The sequence below is a fragment of the Rhincodon typus genome, chromosome 11 (assembly GCF_021869965.1).
Source record: "Rhincodon typus isolate 14 chromosome 11, sRhiTyp1.1, whole genome shotgun sequence".
Taxonomy (NCBI): domain Eukaryota; kingdom Metazoa; phylum Chordata; class Chondrichthyes; order Orectolobiformes; family Rhincodontidae; genus Rhincodon; species Rhincodon typus.
In genome coordinates this window covers 28,288,115-28,315,126 of record NC_063342.1, presented here as the reverse complement: position 1 = coordinate 28,315,126, position 27,012 = coordinate 28,288,115, and the positions used below count along the sequence as shown (strand labels likewise).

The 27,012-nt window shown below is 39.4% G+C and overlaps 2 protein-coding genes across 2 annotated transcripts in view; both read right to left on the bottom strand.

Annotated features, from left to right (window-relative positions):
* The window catches only part of LOC109929418 (NXPE family member 3-like), a 456,754-nt gene that overhangs the window by 186,173 nt on the left and 243,569 nt on the right, over nt 1-27,012 (bottom strand).
* On the bottom strand, nt 466-9,517 carry nfkbiz (nuclear factor of kappa light polypeptide gene enhancer in B-cells inhibitor, zeta). Its single transcript, XM_048602783.1, has 12 exons — nt 8,913-9,517; nt 8,145-8,267; nt 7,848-7,883; nt 7,631-7,734; nt 6,644-7,332; nt 5,824-5,929; nt 5,298-5,444; nt 4,481-4,544; nt 3,558-3,730; nt 3,276-3,386; nt 2,777-2,944; nt 466-2,577 (listed from the first exon to the last, which is right to left on the bottom strand). Exons 1-12 carry the CDS (start codon nt 9,115-9,117, stop codon nt 2,524-2,526), a joined length of 1,980 nt encoding a protein of 659 aa, XP_048458740.1. The 5' UTR covers nt 9,118-9,517; the 3' UTR covers nt 466-2,523.

Here is a 27,012-nt window from a genome sequence, read left to right as displayed (position 1 = left end):
GATGAATTTCCAATTATTCTTTAACTTTGCCAATAATCTATTTTCCCCAATTGTCACTGTGTGTATAAAAAGGGGGAAGGCTTTAAGGGGATTAGAATTTTATTATATTGGCTTGTAACACTACCCGTCATATCTATTTTTACAACTATTTTATAAGCTAATTACTTATACTGAATGAGAATTATTTATCATAAATACCCAATCCATGCTATTATACAATCTTGGTCTGAAAGTCAGGTACAGAATCCTAATTTACCTTTCAAACAAAAAGAAACCATTTGGTAAAACTCCAAAAAAAGCAGGGCTCGATTTGCAGAACACTACCACAGTGGGTCATAAGCACGAAAAACTAAAAATTGCAGAAATGCACAGATTTGGTGTTCTTGTTCACAAAAGGACTGATTACCATTTATCAAGTTCATCTAATTATAAAAGCACTCAATAAGTAGACAGAGAAATTTGATGTCAGAATCTAAAATAAAGCATTTAATTGCAAGTTTGTAGACAAGTCATTCAGCAGTGAAATCAGGTCACAATTTCTCACATGTGGGACAGCAAACACCTGGAATTCACTGCTACCAAATAATGTTGATACTGAGTAAACTTGAATTGTCAAGACTAAGATTGATAAATTATGGTTGGGTATAAAATATCAGGGGATATGGACAGCAGGAAACAAGGAGTTGAGGTACTGATTAGCAGCAAGATGGAGGGAATAAAAATTAAGGTCAAATAGCTCACTTTCTACATTAATGATGAGTTTTAGTTTCTGAATTGGACATACATAATAACATTTTAGAGCTAAATTAAAGTACTAAATATTATGAAAACAGGATAATTCTTAGCCTCCAACATGTGTACCCCTCCCAGAGTGAAGCTAAACAAGTACATTCAAAAACCCACATATGGAAACCAAGTTCAGGATACTTAATGTTGAAATTCCAAGAAACATACTGGAAACCAGACAGATAATGCATCAAATATTTAATGCAATGTTTTCCTCAAATAAGAGTGAAAATTTGTCTACAAGACATACTTTATTAAAGACCTTAATTGTACAAAACTACCTTCTAAATAGTTGCTCTTAGATTTTTAAGGCTAAATAATTCACAATTCGACATGTATTTTCACTAAAAAGTTACTACTTATCAAGTGCACCAAAATTATAATGACTGTTTTAAGCTTAAATCAGTTACAGAAATCAATTACATGCATACAATAATTGTTTTGCCAATTATACTGAAGTACTAAGGATGGTCTTCCTTAAATCCAGCACAATTTACAGAAATGATTGAGAACACAGTTTCCTTTACTGGTGAGAACTACAATTATATACCTGTTAACATAAACAGATAATATTAAAAAAAAACACTTACACATCCAGTTAACTCCAGAATCATGCATTGGCACTTATACTAGTTTGTATCATTTCAAATGTATACCAAACCATTTATATTCATCTTCTGTAAAATAATCCTTCCTCGATTATAATTCCCTCAATTGTGGCTGACTGCCTTTAACCTTCTCTACACTATTTTGTACTCCTATCTAACCTCTTCCAAACTCTCAATGTCACCATTTACTAGTTTCTTTTTAATGCACCGTGTGTGTAACTTTCTCTCATGTTACTTTTTAATATTTCTGAGCCATTTTGATTTCAGTTGGTGCATCCAAATCTCAATATGTACTATGCTAATACCCTAGTGAATAGGTATGGTACAAGAATGAGCAAAGCCCTCACGTGAAAAAGGGCTCGCAAAAGCAAAGTACATTCAAGTGGCAAGCAGGATGCCAAACTCATTTGCAACAGTACTGTTTTTTTGATGAAATTCTTGAATCACAGAGTAGATGAGAAAGCCCATGTCAGATATCAGAGTCTGCACTGAAAAAGACACTGAAAGGAGTGCAATGAAATCATATTTATAGTTTCTTCTGGGCATTTCCTTCCAAAACATCTTAAAAAAGGTGTATAATACTACAGATGTGTTCAATAAATCCAAGGATATCATTAACCAAAAGAAATAAAATTTAAATAAGATTGTTCTAAGCTTTCACATCCCTCTCACAGCAGCAAATCCAAAGATAAAACTCAAAAGAGCTTAACTACTGCATGTTATGCCTAAACTATATACTTGGATCAGGACAAGATTTAAATGATATTTAAAGATACCAAAGCTGTTTGTTAAATTTATACGTAGACATGTGTACTTGATCACATCTACGTTGTTGTTGTGATCCTCTGGACTATATATTTAAGAAAAAAATATACATATATTCTAAAAAGTAGCTGATGCCCTTTAATTTTTCACCGCACAAATTGAATAATGTGCATAGAGCTGAAGGCACAGGCTTATTCTACTATTATTATTTTATTAATAAATACTACACAGTAGTCAACAATGAAAGTTTCTTTAAAAGAAACAACAGATATTTGCCACGAGCTAGCAAATTTCTCTATACAAATCTATTAGGACTGCCTAACTGACAGTGGGGGTCACAGGTAAAAGTTCCCAAAACAAGAAGTCAGAAGAGAGGCATTCTCGACTGGACAGCTTTTCCCTTCAAAATGCGTTTAACCTACAAAAGAAAGCAAAGTGATAGTTAGTGATTGCAGACTTCGGTTATTACTAATACTTTATTAAACCTTATTTTATAAGGATGCTGTTTTATTCTTTTCCATCGTTTCCCTTCTACAAAATAATTTCCAAGTTGCATCCACTGTCATCATTCTAGATGCTGCTTTTGATAAGTTTATAGGTTGCTTTGCCTCACCCACCTCTTCTCCTCTTGCACCATCGGGCACCAGATGCACTGGTTGTTCGTTCTCCAGGTTTCTGGCACTAGGATCAGCTCCCTTTCTCATCAGAAGCCGAACAGTGTCTACCTGACTAACTCGGTCTTGCATGCCAGCTGCGACATGAAGAGCGGTGTTGCCATTATACGCCTGCAGGATGAACAAAATTTAATCAACAAAAGTACTAACTCTGGAAATTTCCTACAACATAGGCACCCCACACAACTCTCTTCCTTTTAAGCACTGATGTATTAAGTTTACAAATTGGCCTTGTTTTCACATCAGGATAACACGAACGTTCAGAAGTTATAAAAAGTCCAACAGGTGATGTGCATTTGTATTGCTACAATTTCAAACTACTAGGATACTTAGCAAAGGTCAATGATAAATAACTCTCTCAAAATGCACAAAATACTGTTTTCATGACAATAAAAACATTTTAGTGAATGAATGGTTTACAAATGTCTCTGTTGCATCTCACCTTAGCATTTACAACATTAAGGCTGGTTGGTTGGTCAAGAAAGAAACGGAGAATGTCAACATTTGCTTCCTCGGCAGCCAAATGCAAAGCTGTACGACCACTCTTCCGATCCTAGAGAACATTGACACATTGGTTAGAATGTGGGACCGGCTATCTCAGATTTGTTTACAATGAAAGCTAATAATTTAGTCTTTGCCAATTGAATTTAAATATCCTCAACCACATAACGATCGTTGCTTTTCCAAGTGGCTTGATCACGGATCACCTCAGAGCTGAACTCACCCGAGTTTCAATAGATGCCCCTATCTGTAAAAGGGTCTTAATTGTTTCCAACAAGTTCTTGTTTTTGATGGACAGTTCCTGCACTTCAACAGATAGACGCTGATGAACTTTGTTGTGAAGCTCATGCAGCACACGATTCTGGGCTTGGACAGCACAATGTAAAGCAGTCATACCTAAATCACAGAATGAAAAAGTTCAAAATTAGTAATAAGTTCACCTTAAAAAAAATTACACATACAAATAATTGACAGAAGCCCTATTTCACTTCATTTTCTTTCGACTAAACTTTAAAAAAATTAAACACAATCAGGAGTTTCTCTCAAACAGATGAATCTCCAGGTGCACAAGAGACAGTATCCAGTGAGGGGTGCACCTCTGTCTGAAATCATTTCTGTTCATGAGTAATTTGGAGATGGGATTAATGGTATAAATAAAGAGATAAAAGGTCAGGTATCCTTCATCTGCATGTTTGAAAAACCAAAAAGAAAAGAAAAAAAAAAAAAAAGGACCAAAGAACAAACAAAGGTCTTTTCAACAGTGGGCCCAAAACAGATCTGTAGACATACTGACTTCGGGACCTTTGTAAAAATCTTCATTTGGACATAAAAATAACGTTTTTTATTCAAAGGCCTGAACTGAGCACGTCTACGGGTTTTTCTTCCTGCAAAGAGCACATATGGAGCCAACAGACTAAATGTACCCAAAACCAAAAATATTCTTTAATCCAAACTTACCCATAGTGTTCAGGGATATGTAGATCAGATGGATGGGTCTGCGTGGGATGCTCTGAGGGTCGGTGTGGACTTGTTGGGCCAAAGGGCCTGTTCCCACACTGTAGGGATTCTATCTATCTATCTTAAAAACCAGTCTGTCCCTAGGTGTTTTGATACAGGATTCCTGACCTATAGTAATTAAAAACTTACCATCAAAGTTGGTAACTTCAAGGTTGAGATGCTGACAACTTCGTGCCATGCCCTTTTCAATGGCCTGCATAGAAGCATTAAATAAGATTTTATAAATAAATGATAGGCAATTAACATAAATAGTGGCAGCTATATATGTAAATGAGTTAATTTATTTCAATATCTCAGTTGAAATTAAGTAATTTTTAATGAATTTATAAAACATTGAAAGAAAATGACTTGCATTTAAAACCACTAACATACAAGTAACCTGCACAGCTCTCTAGCTGTAACTTAAAGAAAAGGGCACGGAGTCAAAAAAGATAGACAGGAATGGAACAAGCAGTGTGATCAAGGTGGTTTGGAGTAGGTGCAAAAAAAGTTGCTGGCTTTTACAGCAAGTAGGCTCTAGCAAATGGAATATGGAGAACATGCTCGCTTTCGATAGTAAAAACTGTATGTTGGTTAGTTAAAAAGCGAAGAGGTATATGAATTATGGGTCAATTTAAAAAATTGTTTCCTATTCATTTCCTCCTCTAAAGTTTCAATGGTCATACAAAAAAAATCATGCAAGGATCTTTTAGACTGGGGCAATCTACACGTTTTAAAACTGCAATTGATATTTTCAAAAAAATCCAAATGATGCAATATCCAATATCTACTGAAGGTGTGCTTTTGTCTTTAACAAGTTACAATGATTGGTGTTTGGGAAACTGTTCATTTGTGAGGCTTCCATTTTTGCAGGTGACAGCAATCTCCTGAGATTGCTACTTCTTTAGAATGGCAAAAATCAATAAAGAAAATCAAAAATGTTCTTTCAACAAAGAAAGACACTTACCACAAGCACTTGGACAAAACCTTTTTCTGCAACCACGTGCAGTGGTGTTCTGCCCCAGCGGTCTGAAGTATTCACTTGTGCTCCAAGGCTGACTAGATCTTCAACAATCAGGTGCTGGTTGGCAGCAACAGCTACCTGCAAAGCACTCTGCTCAAGGAGAGAAAAATACTTTCTGTAATCTTTCACAAAAGAACCACACTGTACCAGGAAACCAGTGACAAAAAGATCACTAACTAACCGAATGGATTTTTTGCCAAGCAACCAAAGTTGTAAGTAAACAAATAAATCAGCTAATCTCTAAATGCAAGCTCAACTGGCACTGAAAAACAAGTCAATTTAAGTTAAATATTAACATTTGACATTTTGCTGAAGTCATCATTTCCTGTTCTGTGAAAAAAAACTTTACTGAAACATCTATCCCTTAGTGCAAAAGATAAGTAATCTGATTTAAAAATCATACATTTTCAACTCATTCATCAGCATCTTCACTGTCAGGGATGCATCAATTACTTATTTGACAATATACCTGGCCATTGTGTTCTTTAATATCCATCATGTTAATTGCAGCCATCTTCTCTCCAAGGACATATGCAAGAGCCCGTCTGCCCTGTGCTACAGCAATGTGTAGTAGCCTGGAAATGTAAAACATAATTTTAAGGTTATTAAAAAGATACTTGTACCATAGACAATAATGCAGGCCCTCTACTGCACAAGTTCTAACCCCTTCAAACTCAATACCTACTTTTCAGAAATGAAGCCATGCATTTTTCAGCATTTTAGCCTAATCTGCACTTTTGGTATGGTGCTACTACTTCAAGCAAAAAAGTTTAGCAAACCAATTCTAAGATGTTGAGTATCCCCAAGAAAATTTGCACATTAAGAAGCACTAGCCATGACCCCATTTCTCAATAAAAATTTCAATAAATAATCAGGATGAAAACTTGCTGGAACACCATCAGATATGAACCTTAAAAAGTTTGTTAAACTCAAGTAGGAACAGGTATGAACGTTCTATATAATACTGAAAAGATGGAATTTCTCCGAATGTTAGATTACAATTGCTGGGAGATCTGAAACTTTAGCATACCACGAAGTAAAGGATGCAGTCTCTTATCTATAATGGCATAAGCAAAAGCTGTGCCAATAGAGATGCTACTGGGAGGCTTTTCTTAATAAAAAAGTACACAGTCGCCATCCAAAAAGAGACAGCAGGGCAGAAAGAACAAAAGAGAAAGGGCTGAAACTGCAATCTAGAACTATTATTGCACACAATCTAGGGATCAGCTACAAGTTAGGATTATTCTTTTTATTGAACATAAATATACCAAATCAAAAAAGGTACTTACGTGTCACCATCAGTGTCTTTGGAAAGGAGTTGCTCTTGAGTGAGGTGGGATAATTTCTTCTCCTCTTGTTCAATTTGCCATTGAAAGAAAGACTTGCCTTGAGATTGTGATGGATAGTACATGGATGCAAGATGAGAAATACGTTCTTGAGTGTTTAGTTGCAGAGACCTGCAACCTGGAATGTAAAATTCAGGTGATGGTTGACTACCCATAGGTAGGCCTTGAGGAACTGGGTAACCCTCAGAAATAGGAGGATTAGGGTGCTCTGGAATGTTAAACATCAACGGTGGAAATTCATTGGACACCTGCTGAATGTCTGGGAGTGGTCCATTCGGCAGTACTGGCTGAAAGTTTGAAGAATGGTCAACACTGGGAAATGACTGAAACCCTTCATGGTGCCTGGTGACTTGAGGTGGGCTATGGACTTGGAATTGCTGCAAGTCTTGGCATTGTCCAAGGGACAGTTGGTTTTGCTGCAGTTCCGGCATATAACCGTTTGCCTGAAAAACATGATCATTCTTGGCAACACTGGCCCAGTTGACCTGGACTGTATTCAGGGAGACCTGCTGGGTGTCATTTTGCAACATTTTTATAATGTCCTGAAGAGCATCTGGATTTACATCATTACTTGCTTCAGTTTTGTGGGCTCCATCTGAAATGTCAACAGAGTTTGGTGTCTGGGGTGGAGTCTAATAAATTGAAAAGAGAAAAAAAGAGATGGATATCAGTCAAGTGACAGAAGCATTTAAACAGGTTGATATAATTAATGCTCACAGAAGGCCTGTCTACTAGTCTAGGAAAAACAAAAGCAAGACTGTAAGATTCCTATAAAACAGGTTTCATCATCTTTTGTAAAAATTATATGATCATCATGTGTCTTCATCAGATTTCAAATCAATGTCATCTGCAATCCTGAATCTTGCACTGCAAAACTAAGTCAACAAAAAAAAAAGACATTTAGGAAGAAATAATATTTGACATGTTTACCAGCAGATAAGGTGATGACTGCACTGCTGATTGTTTGTAAGGAGGTGCATCTGACAGATTCTCCACAGCTGACCTTTTCACCCCACTCAAGAGACTTCTTATTTCTGTTTTGTGTTTTAAAAAAAATCTATTAATTCTACATAGTGAATAAAAGGAGTATTTTGATTTGATAAAGTCAGTCACGCCAGAATTACAAGTGGTTGAGGAAGTTACTTACGTGAAAAATGTTCCTCTGATGAATTCGACTGGGGCTACATTGAAGGAGACAAAGAATGTAGCTATTATTTTTGTAATATCCCTTCATCTAGTCTATACAATCTTCTCGAAGATTTAGCCTACTGCTTATCAAAATATCAAAGTTTTAATGCTACAAATGAAATTGCATACAATTCGACAGAAGCAAATCCTTTATGTATTAAAAAGGACTTTTAAAACGTTAAAATGGCTTAACGTTTTAAAAGTCCTTTTTAATACATAAAGGCTAAGCTTCTGTCGAAATGTGTGCAATTTTATTTGTTTTTTTCCCGGTTTTTGGTTTTGCGGGAGTTCCTGAAGTGGTTAAGGAGCTCCTTAACAGGGTTTTTCACCCTAACGCCTTGGAAGGGTCGCTTCTGAGATCTTCCTGGATCAGAGTAGACTGTTAGGAAGTGAATACAAAAAAAAAAATTAACTGCAGCAAAAAGCTTACACGCCGGAAAATAAAATAAAAGGAAAAAAAAACACCCACCGCAGGTTACTCACTTTTTATATAAACATGCGAGAAATTTAAAGCGCACGCTGCGCCCAACCTGAGCTATTGGCCACGCAATGATCATTTGACACATAACTCTTCCCCCTAACGCTCCAGTTTGGGCTTTGTCGATACTGTGATTTAAATCGGGTTCTCGTTGAAATTTTTTGTTTGAAACCAAACTGCAACGGTTCAGCGCTTGGAAGCAGGAAATGGTTGGTTCAAGAAAGAGAGAACCAGCGTAGGTACAAGTCGGAGCAAAAGGAGCGCCCCCGTTCTCCCTTATTTTTAAACCAGTACGACGCAATGATGTCGAACTCGAAGTGAAGATTTAAAAAGCTGCTCATCGAGAAGGTCAAAAAAAAAGGGAGGGGGGGGGGGAAACAAACGGGAAATTGAACTGTACAAGGAAAAACGTTTTAAATTGGAGAAAGAAAAGAAAAAGAGTTGAATAGGTTACAGCGACGTTTTCTTCCCCAAAAAAATGCGAAGTTTAGGCAAGACAAAAAAAAAAAAACTGAAGAGAAAGCAGGATAAGAGCCTTGGAGGTACCTGTGGACTGAGCGCTCCCGCAACCTTTATCGGTTTGAGCTCCGCTCTGACTGTCGGAATCAGACTGTGGCGATGTGGGTGTAGACGGGGAGTGCGGCTCGCTGCCTCCAGGCGAGCTCTGGTAAAAGTAACCCAGGTTCATGGGGCTGGACATCATACAGCTCTCCGGGTCGCTGCCATTCTCACTGCCTCTGTCCAGAATCATCTTTCAGACTAAACTAAAAACCTCCACACACAGTCTGCCGTAAGGGTGGGAGCTGCTGAAGGTAAAGGAACAATCTGACCAGCTCAAACAGCAGTGCAAAATAAATCTCGCTAAACGACTCTGCTCGCTAAAGACAAACAGCCCAGCTCACTGCTCTCTCTCCCCCTCTAAATTACCAAATCGCTAAACTCGCCCGCCCCCTTTCTCCCATTTTAAAAAAAGCCCTTTCCGGGAGGCAGGGTCCATTCATGCGACTCTCGAGTCCCATTCGTCCCAAACACCGTGAAGTGTCAAAAAGGGCTGGGTTTACCGTAAAAATGTAAAAAAAGAGATTTTACGGGAAATGAGGAGAAAGAGGCGGAACTATGCAACGTTTTGCATTACTCCCGCCCCTAGCGAGAAAGCTGAATTTTTTTCAGATCGAAACGTTTTTTCCACTTTCACTTCATCTGTTTATTTTTTAAAAAAGCCGAATTAGAAATCACCCTAAACCTAACATTTGCTCAAATATTTAGAGTCGTAGAGATGTAAAGCACAGAAACACACCCTTCGGTCCAACTCGTCCATGCCTACCAGATATCCTAAATAAATCTAGTACCACTTGCAGGCATTTGGCTCATATCCCTCTAAACCCTTCCTATTCATCTAACCGTCCAGATTCCATTTAAATCTTGTAATTGTACCAACCTCCACCACTTCCTCTGGCAGCTCATTCCGTACATGCACTACTTTCTACGTGAAAAAGTTGCCCCTTCGGTCCCTTTTAAATCTTTCCCCCTCTCTCCTTAAACCTATGCCCTCTAGTTTTGGACTCCCCCACCCCAGGGCAAAGACTATCTATTTCCCCTACAATGTCCCTCATCATTTTATAAACCTCTAAGGTCCCCCCTCAGCCTGTGATGCTCCAGTGGAAATTCAGCCCATTTAGCCTCTCCCTGTAGCTCAAACCCTCCAATGCTAGTAAGATTCTTGTAAATCTTTTCTGAACCCTTTCAAGTTTCATAACATCTTTCCTATAACAGAAGGGCCAGAATTGCGCACAAGCTCATTTCTTTGGTATAGCCAGCATTTTCTGTTCTTTTTCAGATTTCCGTGCATAGTTTTGATCTTTGTCTTCACCTGATCAAAAGGGCAAACAGAAATCATCCATATTTTTCATGATGCAAGTCATTTCTAAAGACTGATTAATTCCACCCAACTCTCCCTCTCTCCAGCTCCATGTCACTGTCACAGAATGAAACAGAGTGTTGGCAACAGCGTCCTGTGCTTACAACCCATCACAAGGAGTGTGCACTTTGACCTCTATAACAGACCATCTGTCTGCCCTGCCTGGTCACATCTGCTGCTGGAACCCTCATTGACTTCTGGTCAACTCCAGCCTTGACTAGCCCAGAGCGGTCTTGGCCAAATTGCCATATTCCACCGTCCATTAACTTAAGGTCATCCAAAACTTTGTTGCCCTTGTTCAAACTTACACAGATAAATCCCATTCACCCAATACCCTTTTACTCCATTCCTGTACTGGACTCTGGTCAATTAACAACTAAGTTTTAAAATACACATCATTGGACACAAATCCCTCCAAGGCCTTGCCTGTGCTCTCACTACAAACACATCCAGCCCAAAACGTGTACATGTCTCCTCCTCTATTCAACATACTTTTGGCCTCCCAAGGGTGAGTCCAGCCTTCAAATGTCTGAGCTCTGGAAGTTTCACCCTAAATTTCTCTTTCTCGCTCTCTCTTCTCCAGCAATATGCCTCAAAACAATTTTGGACGTTAGCAGCACAACAGGAATACAATTTGTCATGTTTTCTAAACAACTGTGTACACGCAATGACTGAAAAGTTCCACAGGTCTTTGACACTGGAATTAAGAATCTGCATTGTAAGTGCTGTTGTATTTGAGACAGAGAAATGAAATTATGCTGTTAATAGAAAAACTATTTTTACACTAGACATAAAAGGTTACTTTGCCTTTACTGTTGTCAAAATGCTACAAAGTTAGTTGCAGTCAAGTAAGTTAAAGTTGTGCAAGAATTCATATAATAGAGGACTTTAATTCTCTTGATATAGGTTTGGAAAGTAGTAGTGAAAAGAACGGAGAATAACTAAAAGTTCCTCAACTGTATTCAGGATACTTTTCTAAAGCATGTATTTCCAGTCCAGTGACAAAGGAAACACTGCTTGACCTTGTTGCTGGGAACAAGGTCCAGCAAAGTGGATCAAATATCCGTCAGGTAACATTTAAGAAACAACGATTATTGTATCGCAAGATTTAGGCTTGCTGTGGGAAACAAAATGAAGCAATCCAGAGTAAGAATAATTAAGCAGGGGGAAACTAACATCTATGGGAAAGAATGGCTCTGATCCAGATAAATAAGTATCAAAATAATCACATGCAAGACTGCAACTAAGCAATGGGCTTTCATTGAACATACAGTTCAAGTACAGTTATGGTATAATCCAAACAAAGGGGAAGGCCCGGTAAACAAATTCAGAGCTCCCCGAATCACAAAAGAGGAGAATAAGAAGAAAAAATAAAGTGGGTTTATCACAGATCATGTGGATCACTGACAGCCAGGCTGAAGACAGGAGATTCAAAAGGGGAATTAAAAAAAGTAAATAAGAGGAGCAAAGAACAATTAGGAGAAGAAACTGGCATCTAGCATAACAGGGAATCCAAAAGCCTTCTAAACTCAGTAAAACAGTCATAGGGTGCTAAAAAGGGGTGGGGTTTATTTATAGCTAGATAAAAGAGGGGGAAATTGGATCCCCTCTTTGACCCCTCCGAGTCAATCACATCACATACTTTTCTCTCTTTTGGGCACACAGCTATCACATTTCAATTAAATGCTTGTTTGTTAGAAAATTAAGAAACCAATTGCCAAGTCTTTTTTTGCAGTGAAAGAGAAAGGAATTTTATTACATACTAACCCAAAGAGGGAAAAAAAAAGACACAAACACAAAAGCACAGGTAATACGTTTAAAAGGGAGCGTGTCTGGTACAGACATGGAGAATGTAAGACTATGCAGTTTAAAATCCTCTTAACCGGAGATCACAATTTTCTAATCCTGGATATCGGAAGAGTAAGGGGTGACTTGATCGAGGGGTGTTGATAGAGTGGAAGTTTCTCTTGAAGGATCTAGAGCTAACTGTATAAAAAATAAAGTGCCACCCATTTAAGACAGTGACGAGGAGAATTATTTTTCTTACGGGTCATGAGTCATTGGAACTCTTCCTCAAAAAAACAAGTATTGTAAGCAGTCTTTGAATATTTTTAAGGCTGAGATAGATAGATACTTGAAATGCAGGGGTGGAAGGCTACAAAGGCTAGGAAGGAACACAGTAATCAGACCAGCCCATAAATTTCATTCTCAGGTTGAGCAGGTTTAAGGTGCCAAGTGGCCTATCCCTGCTCCCAATTCATATATTTCTACATTGATTTGTATCTTTAGCAGTCATGAATCTGTAGATATAGAGTCAGAGTTTATACAGCACAGAAAGTAGCCCTTTGGCCTGTTGTGCCAGTCAAACATCTATCTATTCGAATCCCATTTTCCAGCACTTGCACTGTAGTCTTGAGTGCTGTGTTCATCTAAACAGTTCTTAAATGTCTGGAGGGCTCTTGCCTCTCACACCCTTTCAGGCAGCGAGTTCCAGATATCCACAACTCTGATTTATTTTCTTTCTACCACAAAACCCTCAAAAGACTTCCAGCCCTTACTTTAAAACTGGGCTCCTGGTTATTGACCCCACTACTAAGGGGGAACATTTCTCACCATCTCTGCTCCTTAATTTTTGTGGATCTCAATCAGATACCCACCTCAGCCTTCTCTGTTCTAAACTAGAGCATCTAGTCTCCAGCTCCAGCAACATCTTGGTGAATCTGTACTGTACTCCTTGTAATGCAATCATATCTTTCTGTTGTGGTTGACTATTTTAGGAGATAATCTCATGAGCCTCAAGATACAGGATAATGATTGTTTATTGGGCCAGTCTACCCCAGAAAAGATTCTGAGGTAGCACTCTAACTCAAAGATTTAGCCTTTATTAATACATCATAAGTCACGTAAACAGTACATCACTCAAATTCCAAAATGGTCTATTCAAGATGACAGCTTGTTTTCTTACAAATTCCAAAAGTGGCAGACAGTCTTACCACTAATGTTCCCAACTGCTATCTTATCTCCTCCCAGAAGCCTGCACTTTCTTCTCATCCTTGACTAAACTCCATCGCTTTGTTTAGGAGTGTTTCTTTCAGTGTGGTACAGAGTCACCCCCACATTCCATCTCAGGGTTAATGCTGTAAAGTTGTCTGTCAATCAGCATCTTGAGTGAGCCTGCCTGCAAGAAATTATTTTTCTTTTTAACCTGACTACTTTCCTTGAATAAGTGAAAGGGAACTTAAGTTATTGTTTACTAAGCTAAGTAAAACTCCCTACTTTATTTGAATCCCAGTTTGCGACTGATGTGGGTTTAACTTGAACTGACCCATGTTATACCCAGAATTTCCCCTAACACTTCCTATAGCATGGCAACCAGAACTGCACACAGTGGTCCAGCTGTGGCCTAACAAACATTATATACAGCTCTATCATAACATCCCGAGCTCTTGTCTCAATGTCTTGGCTAATAAAAACAAGTAATCCTTATTCTTTCTTAAACATCTTATCTCCATATCTTGCTGCCTTCAAGGATCCATTAGACATGCACACCCAGGTTATTCGGATCGTTTGTACTCCCTAGTGTCCTACCATTCCACGTGTGCTCCTTTGCCTCCCTAGTCCTCTCCATTCCCTTGCCTCACATTTTTTTTTTTTCAGGATTAAACTCCAGTTGCCACTGTTCAGCCCATCAATATCATCATGTAGTCTTAGTCTTTCCTCCTCGTTATTTACCACACTGCCAAGTTTTGTGCGTCATCTGCAAACTTACTACATTCATGTCTATACCATTAAGGTACTCAACAAACAGAGAGGGACCCAGCACCGAGCCCTGGGACACAGGCTTTTAGTCATAAAAATGCCCTTCAACCATCAGCCTCTGCTTCCTGCCGCAAAGTCAGTTTTGGATCCAGTTTGCCAATTGGATTCTATATGGCCTTAACCTTTTTAACTAGTCTGCCATGCAAGACCATGTCAAAAACCTTACTGACTAGAAGAAATGGAATGTCAATGAAATCTTACATCTGCGGAATTCCACATTTGTATATTTTCTTGACTAATAAACTAGAAAAATGATTTTTAAAGATTCCGTCTGATAATTTTCCTTCCCTCCTCAGTTGTTATATATGAAGCAGATTGTGGAAGTCTCTATAATTTGCTCAGATATAGAATACCATGTGTAGAGTTCAACGTAGCTGGAGACTGCATGCTTAACTCTGGGACTTTGTTGTAATGAGGAAAAAAGTACTTGCCTGATTGTACCACACATTCCGTTTCTTTAACGAACAACAGATGGAGCAGAGATCACAAAACCAGACAACTCAAGTCTGGAAGCATTAATTAGCAAGTAGGTACATGATTTGTTGGGAAGATTTAAGTTTTTTGGCCTCTCTCTAAAACTAGAACTAGGGAGGTACAACTGTTACATTAAAGTCATAGCCCAACTAGGTAAAAACCATGATATAACTATGGATAATCAGAGTGATATTTCCACATTTGAAACCTCATTAGTTAAATAAAAACAAATGATAAATGGCAGGGTATGTGGTGTATTGCAGCTGTACCATGTGAAAGCAAGTGTGATCCTCAGAAATTATATCTTCACAAGTGTTTGTAACCGGAGGAACTTTGGCTCAGAATGGTCGAGTTGGAGTTTGGCCTTCAGAGACCAGTACATCATGGAGGGAGAAAGTTACTTGGACACTGTTCCCTTAAGTTAGGATAAATTGAAAGAACCGGTGATCAGGGACAAGAAGTTGTGACTGGAGAAGTAACACTGGAGAAAACTTGATTAGACATGGCAATGGTCAAAGACAGCACGTCTGCAGAGGGGATGACCAAACTGACCACAACAAAGCAAGATGACCACTCAAGTGGGGAAAAGTGAAAAGGAGTGTCGTTGTGGCAGAGTGTGGCATAGTTTGACATACTCTTCTTTGCAGCCAAAAGCCTCAGTAAGGGTTAATGCCAGGGTTAAACCATCTCCTTAGAGCTACAGAAGGAATTGAAATGGGTGAAGAAGAGTTGTGGTCCATTCAAGTACCAATTACAAAGGCAGAACTCAGAAAAAGGTTCTGCTGAGTATTTGCATATTAGTATCAACTTAAAAAGCTAAACCACAAAAGGAGCAAATAATCTATGGACTATCGGATCGCGAGCAAATTGGCATAGGGCAAGTAAATGTCTTAAAAGTCATTACTATGAAAGATCACTTATAGGTAATTCCCCCAATTGTAATTTAACCTTAGACAAATCACTCCAATAGATGTAATCATATTCCTTTCTGTCCGGCTTTTGTTATTGGAGTAAAATCTCTAATACATCTGATTTAAAAAAATAAATCAAACAAGCAGACCTGAGCCTTCAAACCGTCATTGCCAGAGGGTATCAAAGTGTATAGAAAACAGAAGATGTACACTGGAAGCTGCGAAATTTGTTATAATGTTTTGTAACATTTCAATTAATAACCAGTATCAACACAAAGACAGGGAAGAGAAAAATGATTTTGGGGCAATACCCAATGCTCTTGGCCTGTGGACACTTGGTCAAAGAAGTGAGCTTTAAGGAGAGACATAAGTGCCAAACGGATAAGTGACCAGATTGTTTGAACGTACAGAAATTAGTGTTAGAAATGTTTTGAGATAGGTGTAGTGGGCTCGATAAGGATTGTTTATGCAAGGTAGAGAACAGCAGAGTGACCTGTAGAACACTGCAGTTGTCAAAGCTGACAGTCAGGAATGAAGGATTGAGAAGCAAATGGGCTGAAGGAAAAAAGTGAAAGCAACTGACATTACAAAGCCAGAAATACGTGATTTTTTTTTAATGGAATATGAAGAAGCAATGAATATATTATTGAAAATCAGCTTAAGGTCAATAGAATGTTGACATTGTAAACAGTCTGGTTCATTCTAGCAAAATAGTTTATATGGGGGAAAGAAATTGATGGGGAGGGTATAGATTTCATGGAACAGGCAATGGCATTAGTCTCCCCAGTGTTGAACTGGATGAAGTTATATTCATCCAAGACTGTGTGAACAATTTAACAGCACAGAGGCAGTGGACAAGTCAAGGAAAGTGATGGCAGAGCTGGATTCTGTCAGTACATACATGGAAGCTAACACCAGGGTCTGAAATTTAACAGCCAAAAGGAGGCAGATTTGAGTATGGGTGGGACTGGATGGAAGGGAGTTAAAGAGCCAAAACTTGGGGGTGATTCCTGCCACTTCAGAACCGATACAAGCTTGCAAGCAACCAGGCAATCCCCATGGAGCTGTTTGCTAAGTTATACACAAAGAGGTAATTAACCGAGGTCCCAGCATTCTAGCTCCAACAGTCGCAGAATTCTTGAACAGTGTAGAACTCGACTAGTCAATGAGATGAATGTACAACAGGGAATGTTAGTTCAGTAAAACTGACAGGCTAGGATACCTTCAAACAGTGAAAATAACCAGTCTCAGCCCTGCCTAGGGGAGAGCCCACTTTCCACAATAGTTCTCGGAGAATGTGTTCTTACTGCGGTTCAGGTGATAGCCTAACTTCTAAGAGGTTGGCAACGTGTCTGGTACTTCAACTTCTTTGCTATCAGTCTGCCTTCAAACAAAAGAAGCAGTATCAGCTGTCTTCCCAGCCACATGCTGTTCTAAAGACAGAGTGACAGACAGAGATTCAGCACAAAAAGGAGCCAAGATTCTCAGAACAGGGTCTACAGAAAGATGCTCAGTTCTCTTTATATGTTAGCATCTGCATTTCAGAAGGCTTATTTTTCAACAACAGGTCACTACTGACACATGCAGCCTCCTGAACAAGGCCTTACGCTGTGCATCAGGTGGGCGTGCATTACCAAGAGTTAGAGGTGGATATCACTTGTCCACTTCCCTCCACACCAACCTAAGTTCTCTGCATCTCCCAGGACTAATGACCTCTCTTCTGTAAGGGAAGCAGAGGGGTGTTAGAGGCGTGGATAATGGAGAGAGAAGGGAAGGACAATGTTTGTGAAGAGTGACTGGGAGACAGTAGGAGGGATAGCATAAAGATGACTGAGTGTTCACTGTTCAGATGGTGATGTGAAGTGGTGCCTGGAGGAGGGGAATAAACAGACCTAAGGTTTTGCATCTCAAAGGCCTGTATCACTCGTGAGGTACAAGTCAGGAGAGCAATGGAATACTTTCTACTTGCCAGAATGAGTGCAGCACTTACAATACAGAAGAAATTCAAAACCAACCAGGTCAAAGCAGCTCACTTGATTGGCACCCTATCCAACATCTTTGATGTTCACTCACTTTACTACAAATGCATGGCATACATTGCTGGCATCATCAACAAGATACACTGCAGCAACTCACCCAGGATCCGTCAACAGCACCTTCCAACCCTATGACCTTTGCTACTGAGAAGGACAAAGACAGCAGATGCATGGGAACACACAACTTGCACGTTCACCTTCAAAGTTGCAGACCACCTCAAGTTGGAAGTATAATCACCATTCATTCGCTATCATGGGGTCAAAGTTTTGAACTCCCTCCCTAGTAGAACTGTGAGGTGTACTTGCACCCCAATGATTGCAGCAGTTTAAGGCAGCTCATCACCACTTTCTCCTGGGTAGTTAGGGATTGGCAATAAATCTTGGACCAGTCAGTGATATTTCCACTGCTCATGAATGAATATAAAACAAAACCTTTCCTGCCTTCCTGAGATCCTTGCACCTTTTGAGGTACTGCTTTAAGGGGCACACTTAACTGGTTTGAGAGGCTGGTCTCTTCCTCCTGTCTTTAGCAAGCATCACCTCACTTATGTCCCTCTGATCTCACTGGAGAATTTCCTGGAAACAGCCAGAGTCCAAGGGGCAGCTTTCCATTCAGTGATTACTAAAGCCTCAGGAATCATCGTAGAAATTTGTTATTTTGACAACCATGGGGCTGTTAAATTCATAGACTCAAAACTCTAACAGAGTGGTAAAAGACCCTTCAAACCCATGTATCAACACCGGTCATTAGGCATCTATTTTAATCCCAGTTTCCTTCTCTTGGCTAATAGCTTTGTGTGTTATGGTGTTTCAAGTGCTCATCTAAATACCACTTAAATGTGTTGAAGGTTCCTATCTCTGAGACCCTTTTAGACAAAAGGATTCCAGATACCCACCATGCTGCTGCTAACACCGCCCCGCCGCCACCACAAGTGAAAATAAATCCTCAGATCCCCATTAAACCTCCTGCTTCTTAATGTAAAAACTGTACCCCTGGTTGTTGACCCTTCGAAGGGATAAAAGGCTCTCCCTATCTATCCCCTCAGAACTTTGTACATCATCAACTTTGTACTTCTCTGCTCCAAGAGAAGCAATCCCAGTCTATCCAATCAGTCTTTATAGCTGAAATAGTCCATCCAGACAATATCCTGATGAAACTTCTCTGCACCCTTTCCTCATGCAATCACGTCATTCTTATAGGGTGACAACCAAAACTGAACATTGGCTTAACTATTATCAAACACAGTCCCATTATAACCTCTGACAATTAAAGTCAAATATACCATGTTATTTCTTAAATCACCTTATCTATCTGTCCTGCTGCTTTCAAGGAGGGGGGTTGGAATCACGCAAGAATGCAGAGTTACAGTTAGCGTGAAAATCAAGTTAACTATGACCTTATTGAATAGAGGAGCATGCTCAAAAGGTCTTGGTGGCACAATTTTGTTCCTTGTGCATATATTCATCCCCGCAAAATGCATCACTTCACCCTTTTCAGGATTAAATTCTATCTGCCACTGTTGAACATATCCAGCCAGCCTACTTCAGAATACTTTCTTTGACAGATTCAACATGTCAGTCTCACTCACCAATTCCGATTGGTCTCGATAGGTTGAAGGATGCTGATACTATAGCTGTATGCTCACATCTGTACCCTTTGGACGTGTGGGAATGAGGATGGGGGCGGGGGTAACATAGGAAGTGACCAGCATTGGAGAGAGTACAAATTTTACTGGCAAAGACACTACAGTAATGGGATTATTTAGAACAAATAGACCTCTACAGAATGATCATGGTGAATGAAGTACCAAAGTCGGGATTTGGCTGGGAATAACTTGTGCTACATAGAAGCAAAAATGGGTTCAAAGCGATAATGAAATGTGAGCACTGCAAGATAAAATGAGGTAGTCAGAGACTGTCTTGTGTGATTTGACCAAGATAATGGAGATTTGAAGGAGTGACTATAAACATGGGCAGGAGAGGTTAAAGACAAATTAAAGAACTATGACACCCAAGGAAAGAGGACAAGGCTTGAAACTTGTTATTGGGTACACGTTTCCTGCTTTGAATGAATTTTGCTGCAACAGAGTCATTTTTGCCATAGTCAGTCAGGTGCAACACTCACCTTTTGCACTTGAGGACTGCAACATTCCACCTAGCAGTGTTGTTGCCGATTAATGCAGCCTTCATTTTAAAGCATTTTAGAAGGAAAGCAAAATTGTGACAAACATCAACCAACCCATTACAATTCAACGTATAAATTCAAAAACTTTCCACTGTAAGTAGGCCAGATATTGAACTGGGTAAAACATCAAACACAATTAGTTAGTAGTCAAATCATTAATTAAGTATTTGATTTATAGACTACTACTTGTGAAAACCTTAAGGTATGCAAATTTGACTTTTTTTAAGCATTAATTCTCAAATTGTCAAAACTACCCAATATTATTGCAGACATTTTGATTTTGTAGTTGGATGGTACATGTAGAATTTGACCACTTGATTGGCAGAAAAAGTAACAAAATCATAAGGTAATTTGTGGTAAAATGATCAAATGACTTGATTAATATTTTTCCCGGAGACAAAATAACAGCAAATTTTGTCCCTTGGGTTTATTTGAGAAGTTATAGGAAAATATTGTCAAATTGACCCACGAGAAGGTGGCAATTAACAGCTTTAAGCAGAATTTGCCACCCACTGTCATTCTTTTTATTCTGAAACAGTCAATGGGTACTGCAGATAACAAGGTGTAGAGCTGGATGAACACAGCAGGCCAAACAGCATCAGAGGAGCAGGAAAGCTGACGTTTCGGGCCTAGACCCTTGGATTACATTTTACGTGAATAAACAAAACACCCTGAATTTTCCGATCTGATTTTCACCCAACAACTAGTGTGGATATTGGACACTCAGTGTGAATAAGATGGAGTATGACTTTGCTAACCTCTGCAATTGAATAAGCTGCATCTTTTACATTCACAACACATTAAATAAATGGCCAGCTGGAGGAAGTACCAAAGCCTATCAAAATGTCCCAGGAGGAGATCATTCCTTCACTGGAGAAAGTGGGGAGGGTCATTTTTTGTTTAGAAAGGAACACAATTAATGCAATATGCATTTTTAGAATGAGGTTTTCATTTTTCTAAAAAATGCAAATATGTCCAGATATACTTTTTCAAATCATGTTCAACTTAGCTGATACAAGTCTATGACTTTTTTTTTGATAAAAAAAGGAAGTAGTAATTTTGGATATACGAGTGCTAAATCAGAAGTATAATTCAGATTAGTAATCAGTGCATCTTAAACAGAACAGGCACAAGTTCATTTCCAGGAATTAACATCCGAATGTTGGGGATTCATCATGGTTGCTGCAAAAATCAACTTTCAAACTCATAAATACACTTTCAGAACATTTCAATCTTGCAGATGGTTCACTCTCCTAACATTTGATGTGAATGCTAAAACTCAAATCTGTGAATCATACTTATCAAATACAGATCTAAGATGTGTACCATAACAGGTCCTCAATTTGTCTCAAATTAGACAATGTAAAGAATGAGAAACAAAATGTTAGCTGATACTACTATAATCTAACAGTTAGCCAACACTGCTACAAGACAGCAATTCAAATTGAATAACGATGTCATAGATTCCATGTGACACTTCCTCCTTTCATGCTTTCTAATCTGTCTCTCAGCTACAAAAAAAAACACTAATCTCTTGGAAAGTACAATGCCTCCAACTCCCTATGACCTCATGTCACCAGGTACTATTTCATATACCTGTATTACTGGATCATCTGGTAATGGAGTACACAAGGTGTTACAACACAACCTAAATGTTATTGTTATATCCATATAATATCAGGACACTGCGAGTCCAACTAAACATTTTGACATTGAAATGATGAATTGCATTTAACTATTTGAGGAAGAGATTTGTTTACTTTATGTAACCTGTATCCTTATTTCTACATGAAGATGTTGCTATTAATATTTGACAAAATAAGAGATTATTCTGAATAACATTGCTAATAATGAGCAACAGGAGAAGTGTCATTTCTGGAGTTTTGTATTTTAGACAATTTCCTTGCAAAAAGGAGATTAACCTGCTCTCAGCATCACTATTCGATCGAGTTACTTTCAACATTATCTTCTGTGCAGATGAGAAACTTGTGTGTCTCAACAAGGGTACAAAGCCTCATGCTATAAGTTTAAGGCAAGGCATGTTGGTAAATATCACTACAACACAACTTTTGCTTCTCTTACCACATCTCAGGGCAAAATAGATAGATAATAAACCAGTCACCATCCAGCAAGGACACCTCACGCACTGAATCAGATTGGATAAAAAGGAGTATATTACTGCTACATTTGCTGAGAGCAACTTCCAAGTTTCAATTTGTGATACCTTGTGGTACTTTATTCAGGATTTTCACTTTGTTATGCTCTTGCATGAAGATAAACCACTTGGATAAGACTGGATTGCAGAAATCATATCCCACCAAAAATCAACACCTTTAAAGAGACAAGGAAAGGAAAAGAAACAAAAGCATAAAACAGACAAAAGTAATTTTTTAAAAACCCAACATTTTCATAAGAACAGAGGAAATAGAGGCCAAAGTAAGCCCTCCACATCCCAGAGTTCTCCTATTCTTTGGATTCACAGAGAGAAACAGTTTTGGTCTTAAACATAGTGGTGCCCTTCAATATATTCAGTGATGTAATATCCACAAGCACAAAGTCAAAAGTGAAAAGAATTTTTCATCAAAAGGTCATCAACCTAAAAAGGTTAAACTCTTGTTTCTCTCTCCACAGATGTTGTCAAATCTGCTGAGTACTGTTTTTCCAGCATTTCTGTTTTTATTTCAAGGAGATAAGCTATGTCTGAGCTGATTCATTTGAGTTGACCTTTTTAAAACATGCTGTGATGGAGTTTTCTATTAAAACCACAAATAACAGTCCGGTTGCACTGACTCTGTTTTGCCTTTTGCTTCCCTCTCGTCTCCCAGTTCATATACCTTAATATATGATCAAACCGAACTTCTTCAACCAATGAGCCACGTGCCCATTTCAATCTGCTGTCAGATTTGCTGATTTACTGATTTACTGGTAAATTCTAGGTAGAACCATAGACTGTCATTACACGGTAATAACACCATCCTGGCCACACAGCATCATAGGAGCAGAAAGACTGACGTTCATCAGAAATCGTGAAGAAGGGTCAGAGCCGGAAACGTCAGCCTTTTTGCTCCTATGATGCTGCTTGGCCTGCTGTGTTCATCCAGCCCTGCACCTTGTTGTCTCGGATTCTCCAGCATCTGCAGTTCCTACTATCTCCAATAACACCATCCTGTTTGCCGGAGAAGCTAAAACTAGGGCCATTTCAATATAAAGAGCTCGAAGTTTACTTTTTTTTTTGGCTGAATGAAACAAACAAGTATGTCATTTATCAGATACTTTACCCGTGTAGATATTTTTGTATTTTTAACCGACCTGTTCAGAGATGTCATTACACGTCTCTGGATAAATTGCTACGAGAACCGGCGCCTCCTGGCGCAGAAGTAGGGACATTACCACTACACCATAAGAGCCCGTAAAAAGTTATTTGTCTTTGTATACACAAACACACACACACACACACACACACACAAAGCGAGATAAAGTCTTACCTATTCAACGAGGTCTAAGGATAGGAGAGCTAAACAGCGACGCTCCAGCACTGTTGCAGTATCTGTAATTTATAATTATTTCTCTTTACTCATTGTCCAGGATCGATTCGATTTTAAAGCGTCTGTAACTCTAAGAAACATGAGCTTTTGATCTGACTTGTACACGTCCTTCCTACTAATAAGCACCACACATTCACACTTGTTGCTCATATTACGTCGGGGAGAGAGAGAAAAAAACTCCTCTGTTCTAAACTCGCAGTCTGACGTTTTGGAAATTCCCAGTCATTTAAATGGGAGTGTCATACTCACCTTGCTGCCTTGGACTGAAATACGCCGCAGTTCAATACTTCAACCTTTTGAGAGCAGCCTGTTTTTATTTTAAAAAGCAGCGACCTTTCTCCATTTCAACATTTAGGAAAATTCAGAAAGGTTCGACCTTATTGGCTGCTGCTAAGTCCACGGGCAGTGAATTCAGGAATAAATGGACCTGCCTGGAAAATTGGACAAGCTTGGTAATGGCCAACAGCATTTCAGGCAAAGTTCATACCCAGATTTTCGCCCTCGTGAAAAATCAGATTCTTATCTTTTGTTTTAGAAATAGAGTTCGTCCAGTTAATTTCATATAGCAGTTTCCCTACTTCAGCATTGAAGTTATTATAAACAAGGCTGACCCACTAACGAAGCCACTAAATATGAAATGACCCCCCCAACCCCCACCGTGGTCAACCCCAAAAAGGGTCCCAGGTTTAATTCCCTGGTCTCTAAGTGTGTGATTGGGGATTTACAGCCCACCTCAGTACTGATCTGGAATTTCCTGGAAACTTGCACCGAGACAAAAGGGTTAAGTGCTGCGTAATGTCCATTCCCAGTACAATCGATGGGACAGAAATATCACATCTATTCTCATATTTTCATCCAAGTTTCCTCCCCGTTTCCTGTAGCAGACTATAAAATTTTAAAACTGAACCATAGCTCCGCCCCTTTGCAAAGGAAACACGTGAATTTCTCGCTTTTTGTTGTATTTGGGTTTAAATGTTAAGTAGCAGCAAGTCCTATACCAATTCTTTTTTATGGAATTTTCAAAACATACTTTTCTTCAATCTGTATTTTCTATGTCTTTAAATATGCTTTTTTATTGGATCATAATAAGTTAGGTTAAAATTGCTAAGTTTTTCACAATTGGATGGGCTTAACTATGCACCGCTGAACTGGTAATAAATGCCGTTTACTGGATTCAAACTTTCATTTCACGAATAAGAAGTAATTAAGGGAAGGGAGCTCAGTCGCGCCTTCATTCTCTGTCAGACCTTCTTCCACGATAACAATGATATCGGAGGTAGTAATGGCGCAGCGCTTCGCAAACCTTTTCCCTGTGGTACTCATAGTCTCACAGGTAGTGTGACCGTACAGTGAAAATGGAAGGTTAGGAAGGCTGGTGGTATTTTTAGTACTTGAAGTGAAGAGGGCCGTGAGAGAGCGGGAATTTAGTGTGGGTGATATTAATGAAAAAGCATGTGATCCTGAATGATGAAGTTACAATATAATGATAGAACTCTTATTATGAATGTATAGGAATCTCTCATTAGCGAACGAGTATCCCTGTTATTATCATAGTATCCCTACAGTGTGGAAGCAGGCTATTCAGCCCATCAAGTCTATCCCCCTCTCCAATGAGCATCCCACTCAAACCCACTCCCCTACCTATCTTAACTCCATTACCCCACATTTATTTTGGCTAATCCACCTAGCCTGCACAACCCTGGACACTACAAGGCAATTTGGCCTGGTGGTATTATGGCTGGAGTTTTAATCCAGAGACCCAGATAATGTTCTGGGACCTGGGTTCAAATATTGCCACAGCAGATGGTGGAATTTGAATTCAATAAATATCTGGAATTAAGTGTCTAACGATGACTGTAAATCCATTGTCAATTGATGGAAAAACCCATCTGGTTCACCAATGTCCTTTAGCGAAGGAAATTGCTATCCTTACTTAGTCTGGCCTATATGTGACTCCAGACCCACAGCAATGTGGTTGACTATTAACTGTCCCCTGGGCAATTAGGGATGGGCAATAAATGCTGCCTAGCCAGTGACACCCTCACCCCATGAACAATTTTTTAAAAATTAGTATGGCCAATCCTCCTAACCTTCCACATCTTTGGACTGTGGGAGAAAACTGGAATACCCAGAGGAAACCCATACAGACGCATGAAGAATGTGCAAGCTCCATTCAGACACTCACCTAAGGCTGGAATCGAACCTAGGTCCCTGATGCTGTGCAACAGCAGTGAGCCACTGTGCCATCCCATTACTGTGATGCAATTAAGTGATGCAATAGGATCAATATAGAGGCAATAGGCAACTGATTATTGAAAATTATTATAGTTAATTGTACAGATTAAAAAAGTATGCACACTCATTATTAATGTAACAACATCCCAATTATTAGTCTTAAACGATCTATTAACACATTAGGAATTTCCACGAGAAGACGGGTCTCTACAATTCGTGGAACTGCTGTACAATTCTGTGAAGTTTCAATTTAGTACAGTTATCCCTGACCCACATCCTGTGGTAATCATACTCGGTCTTGCTTCTTGATGTGAACAAGATCAATGCCTTCCTCTTTCTTGATGGATAGAGGATAGGTAATATATGGATAAATGATTGGCTAACTATTAGAAGTCAGAGAGTGGAGATAAGGGGAAGGGTGGCAGCATTTTCAAGATGAGTGGAATGCAGTTTCAGTGGAGTGCCACAGAGATCAGTGGTGGGGCCACAATTATTTACAATATATATTAATGACTTGGATGAGGAAAGCAAATGGCCTATTGCCAAGTTTGTGATGACATAACAGTAGATGGGAAAGCAAGTGGTGAGGATGACACAAAGAGTGTGCAGAGGGAGAATGTGCAAGCTCTCCCTCCTACAAGCTGAAGTCCCTACCTGCTTCTAGAAGACCACAATCACACGCAATGTGCCTTAATCACTATTGCCCAGTGGATCTGACTCCGTGATCGTGAAGTGCTTCGAGACACTGATCATGGCTCACATCAGCTCTAGTCTGCCAGCCTGCCTCGATCCCCTGCAATTTGCCTACCAATGTAACAGGTCCACAGCAGACACCGTTTCCCCAGCCCTGCACTCATCCCTGGAACATCTGGACAACAAAGACACCTACGTCAGACTCCTGCTCGTTGACTACAGCTCCGCCTTCAACACCATTATCCCTCCCAGACTGATCTCAAAACTCCGAGACCAAGGTCTCAGCTCCACCCTCTGCTACTGGATCCCCGGTTTCCTGACCCATAGACCACAATCAGTAAAAGATAGACAACTGCACCACCTCCAGAATAACACTGGAGACCCCCAAGTATGTGTCTCAGCCCCCCATTTACTCCCTGTACATCTGTGACTGTGTTGCCAACTTCTGTATGAATGCCATCGACAAGTTTGCTGATGACACCACTGTGACAGGACAGAAATCAAACAACGATGAATCAGAGAACAGAAAGGAGATAGAGGACTTGGTGACGTGGTGCAATGATAACAACCTCTCTCTCAATGTTGGCAAAACTAAACAACTGACCATTGACTTCAGGAAAAAAGGAGAACATGTCCCCATCCACATCAGCAGAAATGAGGTGGAGAGGGTCAAGAGTGTTAAGTTACTCAGAGTGGCGATAACCAACAATCTGTCTGGACTAGAGATAGTAGGAACTGCAGATGCTGGAGAATCCGAGACAACAAGGTGCAGGGCTGGATGAACACAGCAGGCCAAGCAGCATCATAGGAGCAGAGAGGCTGACGTTTCG

Coding starts and splice junctions, on each gene's coding strand:
- nfkbiz (XM_048602783.1), bottom strand. CDS start 9,117: ATGATTCTGGACAGAGGCAGTGAGAATGGCAGCGACCCGGAGAGCTGT. Junction 7,884..8,144: donor CAAAAACCGGGAAAAAAACA/AATAAAATTGCA, acceptor CTCCTTCAATGT/AGCCCCAGTCGAATTCATCA. Junction 3,731..4,480: donor TGAAGTTACCAACTTTGATG/GTAAGTTTTTAA, acceptor TCTGTGATTTAG/GTATGACTGCTTTACATTGT.